At 45.5% G+C, this 21566-nt stretch overlaps 1 protein-coding gene across 1 annotated transcript in view; it reads left to right on the forward strand.

Annotated features, from left to right (window-relative positions):
- zgc:77375 (uncharacterized protein LOC402927 homolog) overlaps nt 1–21566 on the forward strand; it is a 49223-nt gene that overhangs the window by 10642 nt on the left and 17015 nt on the right. The window contains exons 2-4 of the mRNA XM_046338138.1: nt 10314–10517; nt 11977–12089; nt 12838–12931. Of these exons, the coding sequence (XP_046194094.1) occupies nt 10314–10517; nt 11977–12089; nt 12838–12931 (411 nt within the window). The remainder of the gene's footprint in view (nt 1–10313; nt 10518–11976; nt 12090–12837; nt 12932–21566) is intronic.

Consider the following 21566-nt stretch of genomic DNA (forward strand, 5'->3'; position numbering starts at 1 on the left):
ATGTAGTGGTGTGGTGATGTGGATATGTAGTGGTGTGGTGATGTGGATATGTAGTGGTGAGGTACTGTGGATATGTAGTGGTGTAGATATGTAGTGGTGTGGTGTGGTGCTGTGGATATGTAGTGGTGTGGTAAGGTACTGTGGATATATAGTGGTGTGGTGATGTACTGTGGATATGTAGTGGTGTGGTGCTGTGGATATGTAGTGGTGTGGATATGTAGTGGTGTGGTGTGGTACTGTGGATATGTAGTGGTGAGGTTCTGTGGATATGTAGTGGTGTGCCGATGTATATATGTAGTGGTGTGGTGAGGTACTGTGGATATGTAGTGGTGAGGTTCTGTGGATATGTAGTGGTGTGCCGATGTATATATGTAGTGGTGTGGTACTGTGGATATGTAGTGGTGTGGTGATGTAGATATGTAGTGACGTGGTGATGTTGATATGTAGTGGTGAGGTACTGTGGATATGTAGTGGTGTGGTGATGTTGATATGTAGTGACGTGGTGATGTTGATATGTAGTGGTGAGGTACTGTGGATATGTAGTGGTGTGGTGATGTGGTGATGTACTGTGGATATGTAGTGGCGTGGTGATGTTGATATGTAGATGTTGATATGTAGTGGTGAGGTACTGTGGATATGTAGTGGTGTGGTGATGTGGATATGTAGTGATGTGGTGATGTACTGTGGATATGTAGTGGTGTGGTGATGTACTGTGGATATATAGTGGTGTGGTGATGTAGATATGTAGTGGTGAGGTACTGTGGATATATAGTGGTGTGGTGATGTACTGTGGATATGTAGTGATGTGGTGGTGTACTGTGGATATGTAGTGGTGTGGTGATGTACTGTGGATATGTAGTGGTGTGGTGATGTACTGTGGATATGTAGTGGTGTGGTGAGGTACTGTGGATATGTAGTGGTGTGGTGAGGTACTGTGGACATATAGTGGTGTGGTGCTGTACTGTGGATATGTAATGGTGTGGTGATGTGGATATGTAGTGGTGAGGTACTGTGGATATGTAGTGGTGTGGATATATAGTGGCGTGGTACTGTGGATATGTAGTGGTGTGGTGATGTGGATATGTAGTGGTGAGGTACTGTGGATATGTAGTGGTGTGGTGGTGTGGATATGTAGTGGTGTGGTACTGTGGATATGTAGTGGTGTGGTGGTGTGCTGTGGATATGTAGTGGTGTGGTGGTGTGCTGTGGATATGTAGTGGTGTGGTGGTATACTGTGGATATGTAGTGGTGTGGTGTGGTACTGTGGATATGTAGTGGTGTGGTGATGTGGATATGTAGTGATGTGCATATGTAGTGGTGAGGTACTGTGGATATGTAGTGGTGTGGTGATGTAGATATGTAGTGGTGTGGATATGTAGTGGTGTGGTGAGGTACTGTGGATATGTAGTGGTGTGGTGATGTACTGTGGATATGTAGTGGTGTGGTGATGTACTGTGGATATGTAGTGGTGTGGTGAGGTACTATGGATATGTAGTGGTGTGGTGATGTACTGTGGATATATAGTGGTGTGGTGATGTGGATTTGTAGTGGTGTGGATATGTAGTGGTGTGGTGATGTGGATATGTAGTGGTGTGGTGATGTGGATATGTAGTGGTGTGGTGATGTGGATATGTAGTGGTGAGGTACTGTGGATATGTAGTGGTGTAGATATGTAGTGGTGTGGTGTGGTGCTGTGGATATGTAGTGGTGTGGTAAGGTACTGTGGATATATAGTGGTGTGGTGATGTACTGTGGATATGTAGTGGTGTGGTGCTGTGGATATGTAGTGGTGTGGATATGTAGTGGTGTGGTGTGGTACTGTGGATATGTAGTGGTGAGGTTCTGTGGATATGTAGTGGTGTGCCGATGTATATATGTAGTGGTGTGGTGAGGTACTGTGGATATGTAGTGGTGAGGTTCTGTGGATATGTAGTGGTGTGCCGATGTATATATGTAGTGGTGTGGTACTGTGGATATGTAGTGGTGTGGTGATGTAGATATGTAGTGACGTGGTGATGTTGATATGTAGTGGTGAGGTACTGTGGATATGTAGTGGTGTGTTGATGTTGATATGTAGTGACGTGGTGATGTTGATATGTAGTGGTGAGGTACTGTGGATATGTAGTGGTGTGGTGATGTGGTGATGTACTGTGGATATGTAGTGGCGTGGTGATGTTGATATGTAGTGACGTGGTGATGTTGATATGTAGTGGTGAGGTACTGTGGATATGTAGTGGTGTGGTGATGTGGATATGTAGTGATGTGGTGATGTACTGTGGATATGTAGTGGTGTGGTGATGTACTGTGGATATATAGTGGTGTGGTGATGTAGATATGTAGTGGTGAGGTACTGTGGATATATAGTGGTGTGGTGCTGTGGATATGTAGTGATGTGGTGGTGTACTGTGGATATGTAGTGGTGTGGTGATGTACTGTGGATATGTAGTGGTGTGGTGATGTACTGTGGATATGTAGTGGTGTGGTGAGGTACTGTGGATATGTAGTGGTGTGGTGAGGTACTGTGGACATATAGTGGTGTGGTGCTGTACTGTGGATATGTAATGGTGTGGTGATGTGGATATGTAGTGGTGTGGTGATGTACTGTGGATATGTAGTGGTGTGGTGATGTACTGTGGATATGTAGTGGTGTGGTGAGGTACTGTGGATATATAGTGGTGTGGTGATGTAGATATGTAGTGGTGAGGTACTGTGGATATGTAGTGGTGTGGTGATGTGGATATTTAGTGGTGAGGTACTGTGGATATGTAGTGGTGTGGTGATGTAGATATGTAGTGTTGAGGTACTGTGGATATGTAGTGGTGTGGTGAGTTACTGTGGATATGTAGTGGTGAGGTTCTGTGGATATGTAGTGGTGTGGTGATGTAGATATGTAGTGGTGTGGTACTGTGGATATGTAGTGGTGTGGTGATGTAGATATGTAGTGTTGGGGTACTGTGGATATGTAGTGGTGTGGTAAGTTACTGTGGATATGTAGTGGTGAGGTTCTGTGGATATGTAGTGGTGTGGTGATGTAGATATGTCGTGGTGAGGTACTGTGGATATGTAGTGGTGTGGTGATGTGCATATGTAGTGGTGTGGTACTGTGGATATGTAGTGGTGTGGTACTGTGGATATGTAGTGGTGTGGTGGTGTACTGTGGATATGTAGTGGTGTGGTGGTGTGCTGTGGATATGTAGTGGTGTTGTGGTGTACTGTGGATATGTAGTGGTGTGGTGATGTGGATATGTAGTGATGTGCATATGTAGTGGTGAGGTACTGTGGATATGTAGTGGTGTGGATATGTAGTGGTGTGGATATGTAGTGGTGTGGTGCAGTGGATATATAGTGGTGTGGATATGTAGTGGTGTGGTGCTGTGGATATGTAGTGGTGTGGATATGTAGTGGTGTGGTGAGGTACTGTGGATATGTAGTGGTGTGGTGCTGTGGATATGTAGTGGTGTAGATATGTAGTGGTGTGGTGTGGTGCTGTGGATATGTAGTGGTGTGGTAAGGTACTGTGGATATATAGTGGTGTGGTGATGTACTGTGGATATGTAGTGGTGTGGTGCTGTGGATATGTAGTGGTGTGGATATGTAGTGGTGTGGTGAGGTACTGTGGATATGTAGTGGTGAGGTTCTGTGGATATGTAGTGGTGTGGTGCTGTGGATATGTAGTGGTGTGGTGAGGTACTGTGGATATGTAGTGGTGTGGTGATGTGGATATGTAGTGGTGGCGTGGTGATGTTGATATGTAGTGGTGAGTTACTGTGGATATATAGTGGTGTGTTGCTGTGGATATGTAGTGATGTGGTGATGTACTGTGGATATGTAGTGGTGTGGATATATAGTGGTGTGTTGCTGTGGATATGTAGTGATGTGGTGAGGTACTGTGGATATGTAGTGGTGTGGTGATGTGGATATTTAGTGGTGAGGTACTGTGGAGATGTAGTAGTGTGGTGATGTAGATATGTAGTGTTGAGGTACTGTGGATATGTAGTGGTGTGGTGAGTTACTGTGGATATGTAGTGGTGAGGTTCTGTGGATATGTAGTGGTGTGGTGATGTAGATATGTAGTGGTGAGGTACTGTGGCTATGTAGTGGTGTGGTGATGTAGATATGTAGTGGTGTGGTGGTGTACTGTGGATATGTAGTGGTGTGGTGCTGTGGATATATAGTGGTGTGGTGGTGTACTGTGGATATGTAGTGGTGTGGTGATGTGGATATGTAGTGGTGTGGATATGTAGTGGTGTGGTGATGTAGATATGTAGTGGTGTGGTACTGTGGATATGTAGTGGTGTGGTGATGTAGATATGTAGTGGTGAGGTACTGTGGATATGTAGTGGTGTGGTACTGTGGATATATAGTGGTGTGGTGATGTAGATATGTAGTGGTGAGGTACTGTGGATATGTAATGGTGTGGTGATGTAGATATGTTGTGGTGAGGTACTGTGGATATGTAGTGGTGTGGTGATGTAGATATGTCGTGGTGAGGTCCTGTGTATATGTAGTGGTGTGGTGAGGTGCTGCCTGCCTCCTTCTTGCCTACATGCTACCACCATCCACCTAATCGTGCTCTGCTCTTATCTGGACACACTGTTCTCAGAGCAACTCCTGCAGGGACACAAAGAGAAACAACATAATTCTACTAATACAAATTATAACGTTGTGTTAATTGCTCGATCATTCTGGCTTTTATATAGTTTCTATATTTTGAGGAATTGTTGAGTCAGGGTGGCTGATGTTGGTCAGGGTGGAATGTGTGTGTGTGTGTATATATATCAGTGGATCTTAACTGAGAGACAAGTGCTCCCCTGGGAAAGAGGACGGATGTTAGTTCTTAATAATCCTCAAGTGTGTGAAACAGAGTGAGATAGAGGGGAAACCATTCTTATCAAAACACTGACAAACAGACACAAAGCCACTGGGGCTTCGTGGCTAATGTGGGAATTGGGATGATGCTGGTTATACAACTGGGATGATGCTGGTTTCTCCACTGTGCAATCCGGTTTCTGAGCTGATCATGGTTGCACCTCAGCCACGCTCAAGGTACTAAACGATATCATAACCGCCATCGATAACAGACAGTACTGTGCAGCTGTCTTCATCGACCTGGCCAAGGCTTTCGACTCTGTCAATCACCGTATTCTTATAGGCAGACTCAATAGCCTTGGTTTCTCAAATTACTGCCTCGCCTGGTTCACCAACTACTTCACAGATAAAGCTCAGTGTGTAAAATCGGAGGGTATGTTGTCCAGACCTCTGGCAGTCTCTTTAGGGGTTATACCCTGATGAAGACAGCAGGGCTGTCGAAACGTTGGTATTACATTTTTGCATCTGAGCTCCTAGAGTGTGCGGCTCTCTTTTATTTTCAAGTTTCTACTCCGCTAGCCAGCACCTCGTCTTAAAAGGTGAGCGTTTCTTTTTCTTCTAGATCAGTCTCTATGGGGGTATTGTTCAATTCTTGGGCCGACTTATTTCTTTGTATATATCAACGATGTCGCTCTTGCTGCGGGTGATTCCCTGATCCACCTCTACGCAGACGACACCATTCTGTATACTTCCAGCCCTTCTTTGGACACTGTGTAAATAAACCTCCAAACGAGCTTCAATGCCATACAACACTCCTTCCATTGCCTCCAACTGCTCTTAAATGCTAGCAAAACCAAATGCATGCTTTTCAACCGTTCGCTGCCTGCAGCTGCCCACCCGACTAGCATCACTACTCTGGACGGCTCTGACCTAGAATACGTGGACAACTACAAATACCTAGGTGTCTGGCTAGACTGTAAACTCTCCTTCCCAATCCAAAATCCCCAATCCAAAATCAAATCTAAAATCGGCTTTCTATTTCGCAACAAAGCCTCCTTCTCTCACGCCGCCAAACTTACCCGAGTAAATCTGACTATCCTACCGATCCTCAACTTCTGTGATGTCATATACAAAATAGCTTCCAATACTCTACTCAGCAAATTGGATGCAGTCTATCACAGTGCCATCCGTTTTGTTACCAAAGCGCCTTATACCACCCACCACTGTGACCTGTATGCTCTCGTCGGCTGGCCCTCGCTACATATTCGTCGCCAGACCCACTGGCTCCAGGTCATCTACAAGTCTATGTTAGGTAAAGCTCCGCCTTATCTCAGCTCACTGGTCACGATAACAACACCCACCCGTAGCACGCGCACCAGCAGGTATATCTGTCACGTTCTGACCTTAGCTCCTTTGTTTTGTCTTTGTTTAGTATGGTTAGCGCGTGAGTTGGGGTGGGCAGTCTGTTTGTTTTTCTATGTTGGTTTCTGTGTTCGGCCTAGTATGGTTCTCAATCAGAGGCAGGTGTCGTTAGTTTTCCACCTGTGTTTCGTGGGTGTTTGTCTTTTGTGTCAGTGTTTGTCGCCACAAGGGACTGTTTCGTTGGTGCACGTTATTTTGTTTTGTTCCAGTGTTCTGTTGTTTTTATTAAACATTATGGACACTTACCACGCTGTGTTTTGGTCCTCCGATCCTTCTCGCTACTCCTCTTCAGAAGGACATGGGAGGAGATTCTGGAGGGCAAGGGACCCTGGGCACAGGCTGGAGAATATTGTCGCCCCAAGGCTGAGCTGGAGGCAGCGAAAGCCGAAAGGCGGTGGTATGAGGAGGCAGCACGGCAGCGCGGCTGGAAGCCCGAGAGGCAGCCCCAAAAATGTATTGGGGGTTGGCACACGGGGAGTGTGGCAAAGGCAGGTAGGAGACCTGCGCCAACTTCCCGTGCTTACCGGAGAGAGAGAGGGACCGGGGTGGCACCGTGTTATGCCGTGAGGCGCACGGTGTCCCGGGGCGTGTGCATAGCCCGGTGCGGTACATCCCAGCTTCTCGTATCGGCCGGGCTAGAGTGGGCATCGAGCCAGGTGCCATGAAGCCGGCTCAGCGCATCTGGTCTCCAGTGCGTCTCCTCGGGCCGGTGTACATGGCACCAGCCTTACACATGGTGTCCCCGGTTCGCCAGCACAGCCCAGTGCGGGCTATTCCACCTCACCGCACTGGCCTGGCTACTGGGGGCATTCAATCAGGTAAGGTTGGGCAGGCTCGGTGCTCGAGACCTCCTATGCGCCTTCACGGTCCGGGCTATCCGGTGCCACTTCCACGTACCAGCCCTCCGGTGGCAGCCCCCCCACACCAGACTGTCTCTCAGTCTTCTCCCTACAGGTGCTCCCGCCTGTCCAGTGCTGTCAGAGCCTTCCTCCTCTCAGCGCTGCCAGTGTCTCCCGTCTGTCCTGAGCTGCCAGAGCCGCCAGTCTGTCCGCCAGTCTGTCCTGAGCTGCCAGAGCTGCCAGTCTGTCCTGAGCTGCCAGAGCCGCCAGTCTGTCCTGAGCTGCCAGAGCCGCCAGTCTGTCCTGAGCTGCCAGAGCCGCCAGTCTGTCCTGAGCTGCCAGATCCGTCAGTCAGCCAGGAGCTGCCAGATCCATCAGTCAGCCAGGAGCTGCCAGAGCCGTCAGTCAGCATGGAGCTGCCAGAGCAGTCAGCCAGGAGCTGCCAGAGCCGTCAGTCAGGCAGGAGCTGCCAGAGCCGTCAGTCAGCCAGGAGCTGCCAGAGCTGCCTGTCACGCCGGCGATGCCAGAATCGCCCTTCACTCCGGAGCTACAGGAGTCTCCCGCCTGTCCGGCGCTGCCGGAATCTCCCGTCCATTCGGGACCCATTGCTAGGGTACCCCAGTCGGAGGTCGGCGGCGAGGGTCTCCTCTCGTAAAAGGCCACGGGGGCGGTTGAGGAAGCGGACAAAAAAGTGGGGTCCACGTCCCGCGCCAGAGCCGCCACCGCGGACAGACGCCCATCCAGACCCTCCCCTTTAGGTTTAGGTTTTGCGGCCGGAGTCCGCACCTTTGGGGGGGTACTGTCAATTTCTGACCTTAGTTCCTTTGTTTTGTCTTTGTTTAGTATGGTCAGGGCGTGAGTTGGGGTGGGCAGTCTATGTTTGTTTTTCTATGCTGGTTTCTGTGTTCGGCCTAGTATGGTTCTCAATCAGAGGCAGGTGTCGTTAGTTGTCTCTGATTAAGAATCATACTTAGGTAGCCTTTTTTCCACCTGTGTTTCGTGGGTGTTTGTCTTCCGTGTCAGTGTTTGTCGCCACACGGGACTGTTTCGTTGATGCACGTTATTTTGTTTTGTTTCAGTGTTCTGTTGTTTTATTAAACATTATGGACACTTACAATGCTGCGTTTTGGTCCTCCGATCCTTCTCGCTACCCCTCCTCAGAAGAAGAGGACGATGTTCTTTACAATATCTCACTGGTCATCCCCAAAGCCAACACCTACTTTGGCCGCCTTTCCTTCCAGTTCTCTGCTGCCAGTGACTGGAACTAATTGGAAAAATCGCTGGAGCTGGAGACTTACATTTCCCTCCCTAACTTTAAACATCAGCTATCTGAGCAGCTAACCGATCGCTGCAGCTGTACATAGTCCATCTGTAAATAGCCCACCCAATCTACCTACCTCATCCCCATATTGTTTTTATTTACTTTGCTGCTCTTTTGCACACCAGTATCACTTCTTACACACCATCATCTGCTCATCTATCACTCCAGTGTTAATCTGCTAAATTGTAATTACTTTGCTATAGCCTATTTATTGCCATACCTCCTCATGCCATTTGCACACACTGTATATAGACTTTATTTTTTTCTATTGTGTTACTGACTGCACGCTTGTTTATTCCATGTGTAACTCTGTGTTGTTGTTTCTGTTGCACTGCTTTGCATTATCTTGGCTGGGTCACAGTTGTAAATGAGAACTTGTTCTCAGCTAGCTTACCTGGTTAAATAAAGGTGAAATAATAATAAAAAATATATATAAATCTGTGATGATGCTGGTTTATAAATCTGGGATGATGCTGGTTTATAAGGCTGGGATGATGCTGGTTTATAAGGCTGGGATGATGCTGGTTTATAAGCCTGGGATGATGCTGGTTTATAAAGCTGGGATGATGCTGGTTTATAAGGCTGGGATGATGCTGGTTTATAAGGCTAGGATGATGCTGGTTTATAAGGCTGGGATGATGCTGGTTTATAAGGCTGGGATGATGCTGGTTTATAAAGCTGGGATGATGCTGGTTTATAAAGCTAGGATGATGCTGGTTTATAAAGCTGGGATGATGCTGGTTTATAAGGCTGGGATGATGCTGGTTTATAAAGCTGGGATGATGCTGGTTTATAAAGCTGGGATGATGCTGGTTTATGAAGCTGGGATGATGCTGGTTTATAAAGCTGGGATGATGCTGGTTTATAAGGCTGGGATGATGCTGGTTTATAAAGCTGGGATGATGCTGGTTTATAAAGCTGGGATGATGCTGGTTTATAAAGCTGGGATGATGCTGGTTTATAAAGCTGGGATGATGCTGGTTTATAAGGCTGGGATGATGCTGGTTTATAAAGCTAGGATGATGCTGGTTTATAAAGCTGGGATGATGCTGGTTTATAAAGCTAGGATGATGCTGGTTTATAAAGCTGTAAAACATTGTTTAGTATTATGCTCTGAGAATGCTCTATTATTCTTTGCAGTGCAGGTTAGAGGTTAGGGTGGGTCTGTCTGTGTCTGGTTGGGTCTGTCTGGGTCCGTTTGCATCTGTCTGGGTCTGTTTGGGTCTGTTTGGGGTTGTCTGGGTCTGTTTGCATCCGTTTGGGTCTGTCTGGGTCTGTTTGGGTCTGTTTGGGGTTGTCTGGGTCTGTTTGGGTCTGTTTGGGGTTGTCTGGGTCTGTTTGGGGTTGTCTGGGTCTGTTTGGGGTTGTCTGGGTCTGTTTGGGGTTGTCTGGGTCTGTTTGGGGTTGTCTGGGGCTGTCTCGGTCTGTTTGGGTCTGTTTGGGGTTGTCTGGGTCTGTTTGGGGTTGTCTGGGTCTGTTTGGGTCTGTTTGGGTCTGTCTGGGTCTGTTTGGGTCTGTTTGGGGTTGTCTGGGTCTGTTTGGGGTTGTCTGGGTCTGTTTGGGTCTGTTTGGGTCTGTCTGGGTCTGTTTGGGTCTGTTTGGGGTTGTCTGGGTCTGTTTGGGTCTGTCTGGGTCTGTTTGGGTCTGTCTGGGTCTGTCTGGGTCTGTTTGCATCCGTTTGGGGCTGTTTGCTTTTGGTTGTGCAGATCAGGACCAGATCTTGCCGTTTTGCTGGGATGCCATATGCATGGATGGTTTGTGTGTGACAACACCTGAAATGTAAAAAGTAAATTAATCCAAACTAAAAATAAATCCAAACTAAAAAACAACAACTGAAATGTAAAGAACGGTTGTACCGTATTTGTCACATGGTTTGTCCAATGCCTTTCTCAGAAGTGTCAATGATCCTCCTTGTGCTCTAGATCCAGCCAGGGTTCGGTCTGCTGTTTGACATTGATGGGGTGCTGGTCCGGGGGAAGACTCCTATTCCAGCTGCTAAAAAGGCCTTCCAGAAGTTGGTGGACTCCAGAGGACAGTTCTTGGTTCCTGTGGTGTTCGTCACCAACGCTGGAAACTGTCTCCGTCAGAAGAAGGCTGATCAACTGTCTCAAATACTGGGAGTGCCTGTGAGTCCAAACCTAGCTCTACCCTCTGACCCCTAACCCTAACCTTGGGAGTGCCTGTGAGTCCAAACCTAGCTCTACCCTCTGACCCCTAACCCTAACCTTGGGAGTGCCTGTGAGTCCAACGCTAACCCAAACCTCTGACCCCTAACCCTAACCTCTGACTACTAACCTTGGGAGTCCAACCCTAACCTTAACCCTAACCTTTGACTACTAACCCTGGGAGTCCAACCCTAACCTTAACCTTTGACTACTAACCCTGGGAGTCCAACCCTAGGAGTCCAACCTCTAACCCTGGGAGTCTAACCCTGAACCTAGAAGTCCAATCCTGGAGTCCAACCTCTAACCCTGGGTGTCTAACCTCTAACCTTGGGAGTCTAACCCTGAGAGTCCAACACTGGGAGTTTAACCCCCAACCCTGGGAGTCCAACCTCTAACCCTGGGATTCTAACCCCTAACTCTGGGAGTCTAACCTTATAAATCTAACCCCTAACCCTGGGAGTCTAACCCCTAACCCCTGGGAGTCTAACCCCTAACCCCTGGGAGTTTAACCTTATAAATCTAACCCCTAACCCCTGGGAGTCTAACCCTAACCCTGGGAGTCTAACCCAAACCCCTGGGAGTCTAACCCCTAACCCCTGGGAGTCTAACCCCTAACCCTAGGAGTCTAACCCTGGGAGTCTAACCCCTAACCCCTGGGAGTCTAACCCTAACCCTGGAAGTCTAACCCAAACCCCTGGGAGTCTAACCACTAACCCCTGGGAGTCTAACCCCTAACCCTGGGAGTCTAACCCTGGGAGTCTAACCCTGGGAGTCTAACCCTAACCCTGGGAGTCTAACCCTGGGAGTCCAACCTCTAACCCTGGGATTCTAACCCCTAACTCTGGGAGTCTAACCTTATAAATCTAACCCCTAACCCTGGGAGTCTAACCCCTAACCCCTGGGAGTCTAACCCCTAACCCTGGGAGTCTAACCCCTGGGAGTCTAACCCTGGGAGTCTAACCCTAACCCTGGGAGTCTAACCCTGGGAGTCTAACTCTAACCCTGGGAGTCTAAACCCGTAACCCTGCGATTCTAACCCTGACCTTGGGAGTCTAACCTTAAACCTGGCCCTGGGAGTATCTGCAAGCCAGGCTCATGTTTCATGTCTCTTACAGCAAGCTAATTCACCTGGAGGTCGGAACTGAGAAGTGCAAATAACATTCATGTAAAACTGTCTGGATGTTGTCATAGTGTCTGTCACCTGACCTAAAATCATTATCATTTACATGCAATTATGTCACCTGACCTAAAATCATTATCATTTACATGCAATTATGTTATCTGATCTACAATCATTATCATTCTCACTTTATACTGAAGGTGGTTTCAGGCTGTGGTTTCAGGCAACAGCCACTCCAGTAGACTGCAACAGTCACTGTGTTTGATTACTTTGTATCTGTGTTATGTCTTTCTCTTGTAGATCTCCCAGGACCAGGTGATGCTGTCTCACAGTCCTCTCAGGATGTTCACGAAGTACCATGAGAAATGTGTTCTGGTGTCAGGACAAGGACCTGTACTGGATATCGCTAACAAGTATCTGTCTAATCACTTCTAACTCTGCTTGCTGTTTCACTGTGCTATCATCACCAGATGTATATAGTTACTCAGCCAATGTGAGTAGCTTTGACATTTAAAACATCAATCAAAGCATTTAGTCTTTCTTAGAGGGGTAGTTCTATGTTGATCAGTGAGATCACATGGCTGTACAGCTGGTTGTGTTTTGTAACCCTGGTTCATCTGCTCCCCATACATTCAAGGTCTCTGTGATTACTGGGTGACAGCCTGGCAGGTCCAGGGACAGTAATGAGAGCTTATACAATAATAGTGCTCTGAACTTTTAGGTGAAGCCAACGAAATTTCGTGCACCGATGATGATGATAAGAGCAGATGATGTTGTGGTTCAGTTAAAGGTTTGGCCTACTGCTTCAGCCTGGGGGCTAGCAAACCTAAACACAGCATCGTCAGCCATGCTGATGATCAGACCATTTCTAGCACAGAGAATACATAACGGTCTTTGATATCGTATAAACTGTGGAAATTCCACTGAGTATACAAAACATTAAGAGTATTCCATGACATAGACTGACCAGGCGAATCGAAGTGAAAGCTATGATCCCTTATTGATGTCAATTGTTAAATCCACTTCAATCAGCGTCGTCCGGGGTAGGCTGACAATGTAAATAAGAATTTGTTTCTTAACTGACTTGCCTACTTAAATAAAGGTTAAATGTATGTTTTAGTGTTATAGATGTTACCATGTTGATCCTTAACGTTCCTCCAGTCTAGGCTTCCAGAATGTGGTGAGCATCGACATGTTGAGAGAATACTTCCCCCTGCTGGATATGGTGGACCACAACAGACGACCCAAACTACCAGTAGGAACACGCACGCACGCACGCACGCATGCACAGTGGTGCTGTTGGACAGGAAAAACCATTCATGCAACCTCATTGGATCATGGTGGCCATATCGTTTGAGCTAGAGTCCTGGAAGATGTTGTGTTTAAAAACATGGGTACATGCACTACAGTTCAATAGTTTGGGTCACTTAGAAATGTCTTTGTTTTCCATGAAAATATACATGAAATTAGTTGCAAAATTAATAGGAAATATAGTCAAGAACATCACATTGCCTCCCTCCGCCTCCACCAGACCATCACATTGCCTCCCTCCACCTCCACCAGACCATCACATTGCCTCCGCCTCCGCCTCCACCAGACCATCACATTGCCTCCCTCCACCTCCACCAGACCATCACATTGCCTCCGCCTCCGCCTCCACCAGACCATCACATTGCCTCCCTCCACCTCCACCAGACCATCACATTGCCTCCACCTCCGCCTCCACCAGACCATCACATTGCCCCCCTCCACCTCCCCCAGACCATCACATTGCCTCCGCCTCCGCCTCCACCAGACCATCACATTGCCTCCCTCCACCTCCACCAGACCATCACATTGCCTCCGCCTCCGCCTCCACCAGACCATCACATTGCCTCCCTCCACCTCCACCAGACCATCACATTGCCTCCCTTCACCTCCACCAGACCATCACATTGCCTCCGCCTCCGCCTCCACCAGACCATCACATTGCCTCCCTCCACCTCCACCAGACCATCACATTGCCTCCGCCTCCGCCTCCGCCAGACCATCACATTGCCTCCACCTCCACATCACATTGCCTCCGCCTCCACCAGACCATCACATTGCCTCCCTCCACCTCCACCAGACCATCACATTGCCTCCGCCTCCACCAGACCATCACATTGCCTCCCTCCACCTCCACCAGACCATCACATTGCCTCCGCCTCCGCCTCCACCTCCACCAGACCATCACATTTCCTCCGCCTCCACCTCCTCCAGACCATCACACTGCCTCCACCATGCTTGACAGATGGCATCAAGCACTCCTCCAGCATCTTAATTTTTTCTGCGTCTCTCGACGCAGTTCTTCTTTGTGATCCGAACACCTCAAATTTAGATTTGTTTGTACATAACACTTTTTTACAATCTTCCTCTGTTCAGTGTCTGTGTTCTTTTTCCCATCTTTAATCTTTTTGTACTTTTATTGGCCAGTCTGGCTTTTTCTTTGCAACTCTGCCTGTACTTGTCCTCTTGCTCAGTTGTGCACTGTGCCTCCCTCTTTCTATTCTGGTTAGAGCCAGTTTGCGCTGTTCTGTGAAGGGAGAGATCTTCAGTTTCTCTCTTGGAATAGCTTTCATTTCTCAGAACAAGAATAGACTGACGAGTTTCAGAAGAAAGTACTTTGTTTCTGGCCATTTTGAGCCTATAATCGAACCCACAGATGCTGATGCTCCAGATACTAAGCTAGTCTAAAGAAGGCCAGTTTTATTGCTTCTTTAATCAGGACAACAGTTTTCAGCTGTGCTAACATAATTGAAAAATGGTTTTCTAATGATCAATTACCCTTTTAAAATGATAAACTTGGATTAGCTAACACAACGTGCCATTGGAACACAGGAGTGATGGTTGCTGATAATGGTCCTCTGTACACCTATGTAGATATTCCATTAAAAGATCAGCCGTTTCCAGCTACAATAGTCATTTACAACATTAACAATGTCTACACTGTATTTCTGATCACTTTGATGTTATTTCAATGGACAAAAAATATGCTTTTCTTTCAAAAATAAGGACATTTCTAAGTGACCCCAAACTTTTGAACTGTAGCATACATTTTTTCAACAACAGGTTCTGGTCAATAATATCAAAGGCTGCACTGAAATCTAACAGGACAGCTCCCACAATCTTCTTCTTCTTAAGTTATTTCAACCAATCATCAGTCATTTGTGTCAGTGTAGTACATGTTGTGTGCCTTTCTCTACAAGCATGCTGACAGTCTGTTGTTAATTTGTTTATAGAGAAATAGCATTGTATTTGATCAAACACCATTTTTTCAACAGTTTGCTAAGATCTGGAAGCAAGCTGATTGGTCTGCTGTTAGAACCAGTAAAGGCTGCTTTACCACTCTTGGGTTGCGGACTTACTTTGTCTTCCCTCCAGGCCTGAGGACAAAGACTTTCCTCTAGACTCAGATTAAAGATATGACAGATAGGAGTGGCTATAGTCAGCTACCATCCTCAGTGGCTTTCCATCTAAGTTGTTAATGCCAGGATGTTTGTCATTATTGATCGATAACAATCATTTTTCCACCTCTCCCACACTAACTTTACAAAATTCAAACTTGCAATGCTTTTATTTATTTTTACGCATGAGTACAATGGCTCACTTCGTTGTTGGGATTTCCTGCCTAAGTTTGCCCACTTTGCCAATTAAGTAATCATTAAAATAATTGGCAACATCAAATGGTTTCATGATGAATACTCCATCTGATTTGATGAAAAATTGAGTTGTATGTGTCTTTCTGCTCACAATTTAATTTAAAGTAAAAATCTTAAAATCTTGGCATCAAAATACAGTTTCCTCTTTTTTTTGTTTAGTAACATAATTTCTCAAATTGCAAAAAGTCAGCCAGTCAAATGTGCAGCCAGACTTATTAGCCACTCCTTTTGCTCCATCTCTTTCAACAATTCCTCATCAAACCATGGATTTTTAACAGGTCTTAGTCCGTTTCTTAGCAGGTGCATGTTTATCAATAATTGGAAGAAGCAACTGGATGCTCCTTATTAAATCACATCACACCAACAAATATTTTGAACATCATTCACGTAAGAGTCATAGCAAAGTATTTTGTATGATCTCTCATACACAATTTTAGTCCCATCTTTTGGAACTTTGGCTTTCCTGCTTTATTGTGATCACTGCATTCAATGGGTATGGATACAGCACACACATCCTTGGGTCGCTCATATTTTCAGTTCGCTGCAGCTAGCAACTGGAATGAGCTGCAACAAAGTGGACAGTTTTATCTCAATCTCTTCATTCAAAGACTCAATCATGGACACTCTTACTGATAGGTGTTCGTGTTATATTGTTGTCTCTAGCTTCTTGCCCTTTGTGCTGTTGTCTGTGCCCAATAATCTTGTACCCTGTTTTATGTTGCTACCATGTTGTGCTGCTGCCATGTGGTGTTGCTATCATGCTGTGTTGTCATGTGTTGCTGCCATGCTATGTTGTTGTCTTAGGTCTCTCTTTATGCAGTGTTGTTTCTCTTGTCGTGATGTGTGTTTTGTCCTTTATTTTAATCTTAATTTCAGTCCCTGCCCCTGCAGGAGGTCTTTCGCCTTTGGGTAGGCCGCCATTGTAAATAAGAATTTGTTCTTAACTGACTCGCCTAGTTAAATAAAGGTTAAATGAATAACAAATACAGCTTTAGAAAAAAGTTCTACAGTATTAGTAGAAATGTGATCAATACATGTGGATGATCTTGTTCCTGTAGTGTTTGAAAACACCCTGGTAGGTTGATTAATAACCTGAACCAGATTACAGGCACTGGATACAGTGAGAAGCTTCCTCTTGAGCGGACAGCTTGATGAAAACCAGTCAACATTCAGGTCCCCAAGAAAGTAGACTTCTCTGTTTACATCACATACACTATCAAACATTTCACACATATTATTTAGATACTGACTGTTAGCACCTGGTGGCCTGTAGCAGCACCCCAAAAGAAAAGGTGAACCTGCAACCACAACACTTCAATAACACTTGACATAAGATCTTCTCTAAACATTACAGGGATATGGCTCTGAATATATACAGCAACACCTCCCCCATAAGCATTTGTGTCTCTTCTATAGATGTTATATCCTTGTAATGCTACTGCTGTATCATACAATTAAATATCTAAGTGAGTCAGAAATGGCTAATATATGAATGTTATCTGATGATAGCAAGTTATTGATTTCATGAATCCTATTTCTAAGGCTACATATGTTAATATGGGCTATTTTCAGCCCTTTCCTGTTTAGCTTATCAGAGATAAACATAATATGGAAAAGAGGAAACAAAGCAAAAGGAAAAAAGATGCAGTCCATGAATCAGTTGGTGTGTGTAAGTGTGTGTGTGCTGCGGGGTTGAAGCTACGAACCCATAGGTTTTCTTACCCCTAACATGCTTTTCGGAGGGAGGGTGGAAAATAAGCATTTCACTGTAAGGTCTTCACCTGTTGTATTTGGTACTAAACTAAAACACTAAGCTATTTTCTTGTTGTTGTAAGAACTGCTTGTAGAACTATTTTTGTTTGTTTAAAAGATCCTTACGCTGTGATAGAGAGACAATCAAATCAAATCAAATTTATTTATATAGCCCTTCGTACATCAGCTGATATCTCAAAGTGCTGTACAGAAACCCAGCCTAAAACCCCAAACAGCAAACAATGCAGGTGTAAAAGCACGGTGGCTAGGAAAAACTCCCTAGAAAGGCCAAAACCTAGGAAGAAACCTAGAGAGGAACCGGGCTATGTGGGGTGGCCAGTCCTCTTCTGGCTGTGCCGGGTAGAGATTATAACAGAACATGACCAAGATGTTCAAATGTTCATAAATGACCAGCATGGTCAAATAATAATAAGGCAGAACAGTTGAAACTGGAGCAGCAGCACAGTCAGATGGACTGGGGACAGCAAGGAGCCATCATGTCAGGTAGTCCTGGGGCACGGTCCTAGGGCTCAGGTCCTCCGAGAGAGAGAAAGAAAGAGAGAATTAGAGAGAGCATATGTGGGGTGGCCAGTCCTCTTCTGGCTGTGCCAGGTGGAGATTATAACAGAACGTGGCCAAGATGTTCAAATGTTCATAAATGACCAGCATGGTTGAATAATAGTAAGGCAGAACAGTTGAAACTGGAGCAGGAGCATGGCCAGGTGGACTGGGGACAGCAAGGAGTCCTCATGTCAGGTAGTCCTGGGACATGGTCCTAGGGCCCAGGCCAGTTGAAACTGGAGCAGCAGCATGGCCAGGTGGACTGGGGACAGCAAGGAGTCATCATGTCAGGTAGTCCTGGGGCATGGTTCTAGGGCTCAGGTCCTCCGAGAGAGAGAAAGAAAGAGAGAAGGAGAGAATTAGAGAACGCACACTTAGATTTACACAGGACACCGAATAGGACAGGAGAAGTACTCCAGATAAACAAACTGACCCTAGCCCCCCGACACATAAACTACTGCAGCATAAATACTGGAGGCTGAGACAGGAGGGGTCAGGAGACACTGTGGCCCCATCCGAGGACACCCCGGACAGGGCCAAACAGGAAGGATATAACCCCACCCACTTTGCCAAAGCACAGCCCCCACACCACTAGAGGGAAATCTTCAACCACCAACTTACCATCCTGAGACAAGGCCGAGTATAGCCCACAAAGATCTCCGACACGGTACAACCCAAGGGGTGGGGGGGAACCCAGACAGGCCGACCACAACAGTGAATCAACCCACCCAGGTGACGCATCCCCCCCAGGGACGGCACGAGAGAGCCCCAGCAAGCCAGTGACTCAGCCCCCGTAACAGGGTTAGAGGCAGAGAATCCCAGTGGAAAACGGGGAACCGGCCAGGCAGAGACAGCAAGGGCGGTCACATGTATTGATAAAGCCATTTTTACATCAGCAGATGTCACAAAGTGCTGTACAGAAACCCAGCCTAAAACCCCAAACAGCACCTCCTACCCCCATCTCTACTCCTCTAAGCCCTTCTTACATCAGCAGATGTCACAAAGTGCTGTACAGAAACCTAGCCTAAAACCCCAAACAGCACCTCCTACCCCCATCTCTACTCCTCTAAGCCCTTTGTACATCAGCAGATGTCAAAGTGCTATACAGAAACCCAGCCTAAAACCCCAAACAGCACCTCCTACCCCCATCTCTACTCCTCTAAGCCCTTCTTACATCAGCAGATGTCACAAAGTGCTGTACAGAAACCTAGCCTAAAACCCCAAACAGCACCTCCTACCCCCATCTCTACTCCTCTAAGCCCTTTTTACATCAGCAGATGTCACAAAGTGCTGTACAAAAACCCAGCCTAAAACCCCAAACAGCAAGCAATGCAGGTGTAGAAGCACGGTGACTAGGAAAAACTCCCTAGAAAGGCAGGAACCCTGGAAGAACCCTAGAGAGGAACCAGACTCTGAGGGGTGGCCATTCCTCATCTGGCTCTGCCGGGTGGAGATTATAAGAGTACATGGCCATTTAAGGCCATATTGTTCTTGATGATGTTCAAACAGTACCTCAACAGTACTCCCGCCTGCTTTGGTCTTGGTTATGCCAACAACGTAGGTTACGCTGTCACTTCCAGACAGGGCAGGTTGCAGGGATCTAGAAAGCCACAAGTCGGGACAATCTGCGGTCCCAGCCACAATGGCTAACCGCATCACGGGCTGCGTTCAAGCACTCAAGAAAACCCAGCTAGCTTAATAGGCAGCTAGCTAGCAGCTATACAACAGATGTAGGTAGACCTTACAATGAAATGCTTACTTACAAGCCTTTAACCAACAATGCAGTTTTAAGAAAATACCCCCCAAAAAGTAAGAGATAAGAATAACAAATAATTAACGAGCAGCAGTAAATAACAATAGCTATATACAGGGGGTACCGGTACAGAGTCAATGTGCGGGGGGGCACTGGGGCCCCCAAACAGCTCCTCAGATCCGGCCTTGGGGTCTGTCCTAGACTGGACAGATAGTAACAGTCCCAGCAACTGATGCCAACCATGTCACAGGATCCAAAATCAAAAGGTAGCTAGCTAGAAACCAAACTTTTTCAATAGACTTTCAAAACTTTCCAAAACAACAAATCGAGTTCTCCCTCGTTCCGTGTTCAACAGGAAGTCAAGAAGACATTTAAAGTAGTCAACATCATTACAAATGGTCCAAAATAGATCAAAGGACTATTGTATGATCGGTTGATGTTGAGTTGTGATATTTGGCAAGTGTGGTAAGGAGTACAGAAGTAGCTCATCCTAGGGTGATGTGTCCAATTTGTCCAGATGGTGACATTATGATGCGAGTGTGTGTGTGTGTGTTTGACTATGTGCATTTACAGTATGTATGTGAAAGTTTTCATAGTGAAACACTATCAAAACTCCTGATGCACCTGTTCAGGTAGTACTAACACTTTTGCCATCATACAACAACTTCTCAACTCACTTCAACATTTACCAACAATAAACAACAGTACCTAGCTTGAACCCTGACAACACTGCTCGCTGCTTTAATTATTGTGGGGTTTGCAAGGCAAAAGCCCCCACTTAAATCTTCAACATAGTTCTCACTTTTCATTGTTATTAATGGGACGTACGAAGCAAACGTCACATTCTAAAACTTTGTTGTACTTCTTTTTATTCTTCTTCTGCACGCTACTCCTCTTACTTACACTGCTACAAACACCATTCACACTTTAAAACGTCTTTCTTTTTGGCCATCTCCATTCACTTTAATGTGGCTAATTATTGTGACGTCATCACTTCCAACTTCCATCCGCTGTAAATGCAACAATGCAACTTTTGACATAAATCAGCTACTTTGACCACTTACACAAAGAGTCAAAGGTTGTGACATCTTCCTCTACTTCTATGCTGTTCAAATCTGGAATAATAACAGAATGATCTGGTACCAACCAAACGTTACAGCTGTTTAAGTGACCTCAACATTTTCTGTCACTTTTTCTGAGTGTAGTTATTTGTGTTGAAATATGTGATCTAACAAAATTCAAAGTAATAAGGTTGATAGTGTAGTCTATCAAAGTAATCATACTGATTATTTTACAACATTTAAGTTTGACTAAATTTAACTCTTGGCTTAAGTAAAACATTTTAAACTTCTTCAACTACCACATAAATACATGTAAAGAGTTGAAGCAAGTCCCATCAAATGTTTCATATTGGAAAATGACCATCAAGTTATTGTTAGGTGGGACTTGCGAAGCAAAAGTTCATACTTTAAATCTTCATCTTATTTTTCTGCATGCTACTCCTCTTACACCGTTTAAGCTAGAAACACCATTCAAACTATAAAATAGTGTGTTTGTATACAACTTTAAAAAATATATATTTATACTTTTTAAACTATAAATGTTTTTGGTCTTTCTTTTTGTCCATCATCGTTCATTTTGTATATAATGTATATAGACTCCCCTTTTTCCTACTGTGTTATTGACTTGTTAATTGTTTACTCCATGTGTAACTCTGTGTTGTCTGTTCACACTGCTATGCTTTATCTTGGCAAGGTCGCAGTTGCAAATGAGAACTTGTTCTCAACTAGCCTACCTGGTTAAATAAAGGTAAAATAAAAAATAAAATACATTTTTTTAATGGAACTTTTTTCAACATTCTAAAGCTCCCCGTTGTGACATCAACGTTTCCAACATTCACTGTAACTTTCACTGTAACTTTCACTGTAACTTTCACTGTAACATTCACTGTAACATTCAAAACATCAGATACTTCTCTGCTTTTCATACCTGAAATAATAACAGAATTATCTGGTACCGATCAAATGCTACAGCTGTTTAAGTAACTGCATCAACAACATTTTCTCTAACTTTTTATAAACAACTTAACATTTGACCACTTACCCAACAAGTTAGACAAAAAGTTAGAGAGTGTGGCATCTTCG

The sequence above is a fragment of the Oncorhynchus gorbuscha genome, linkage group LG03 (genome assembly GCF_021184085.1).
Source record: "Oncorhynchus gorbuscha isolate QuinsamMale2020 ecotype Even-year linkage group LG03, OgorEven_v1.0, whole genome shotgun sequence".
Classification (NCBI taxonomy): Eukaryota; Metazoa; Chordata; class Actinopteri; order Salmoniformes; family Salmonidae; genus Oncorhynchus; species Oncorhynchus gorbuscha.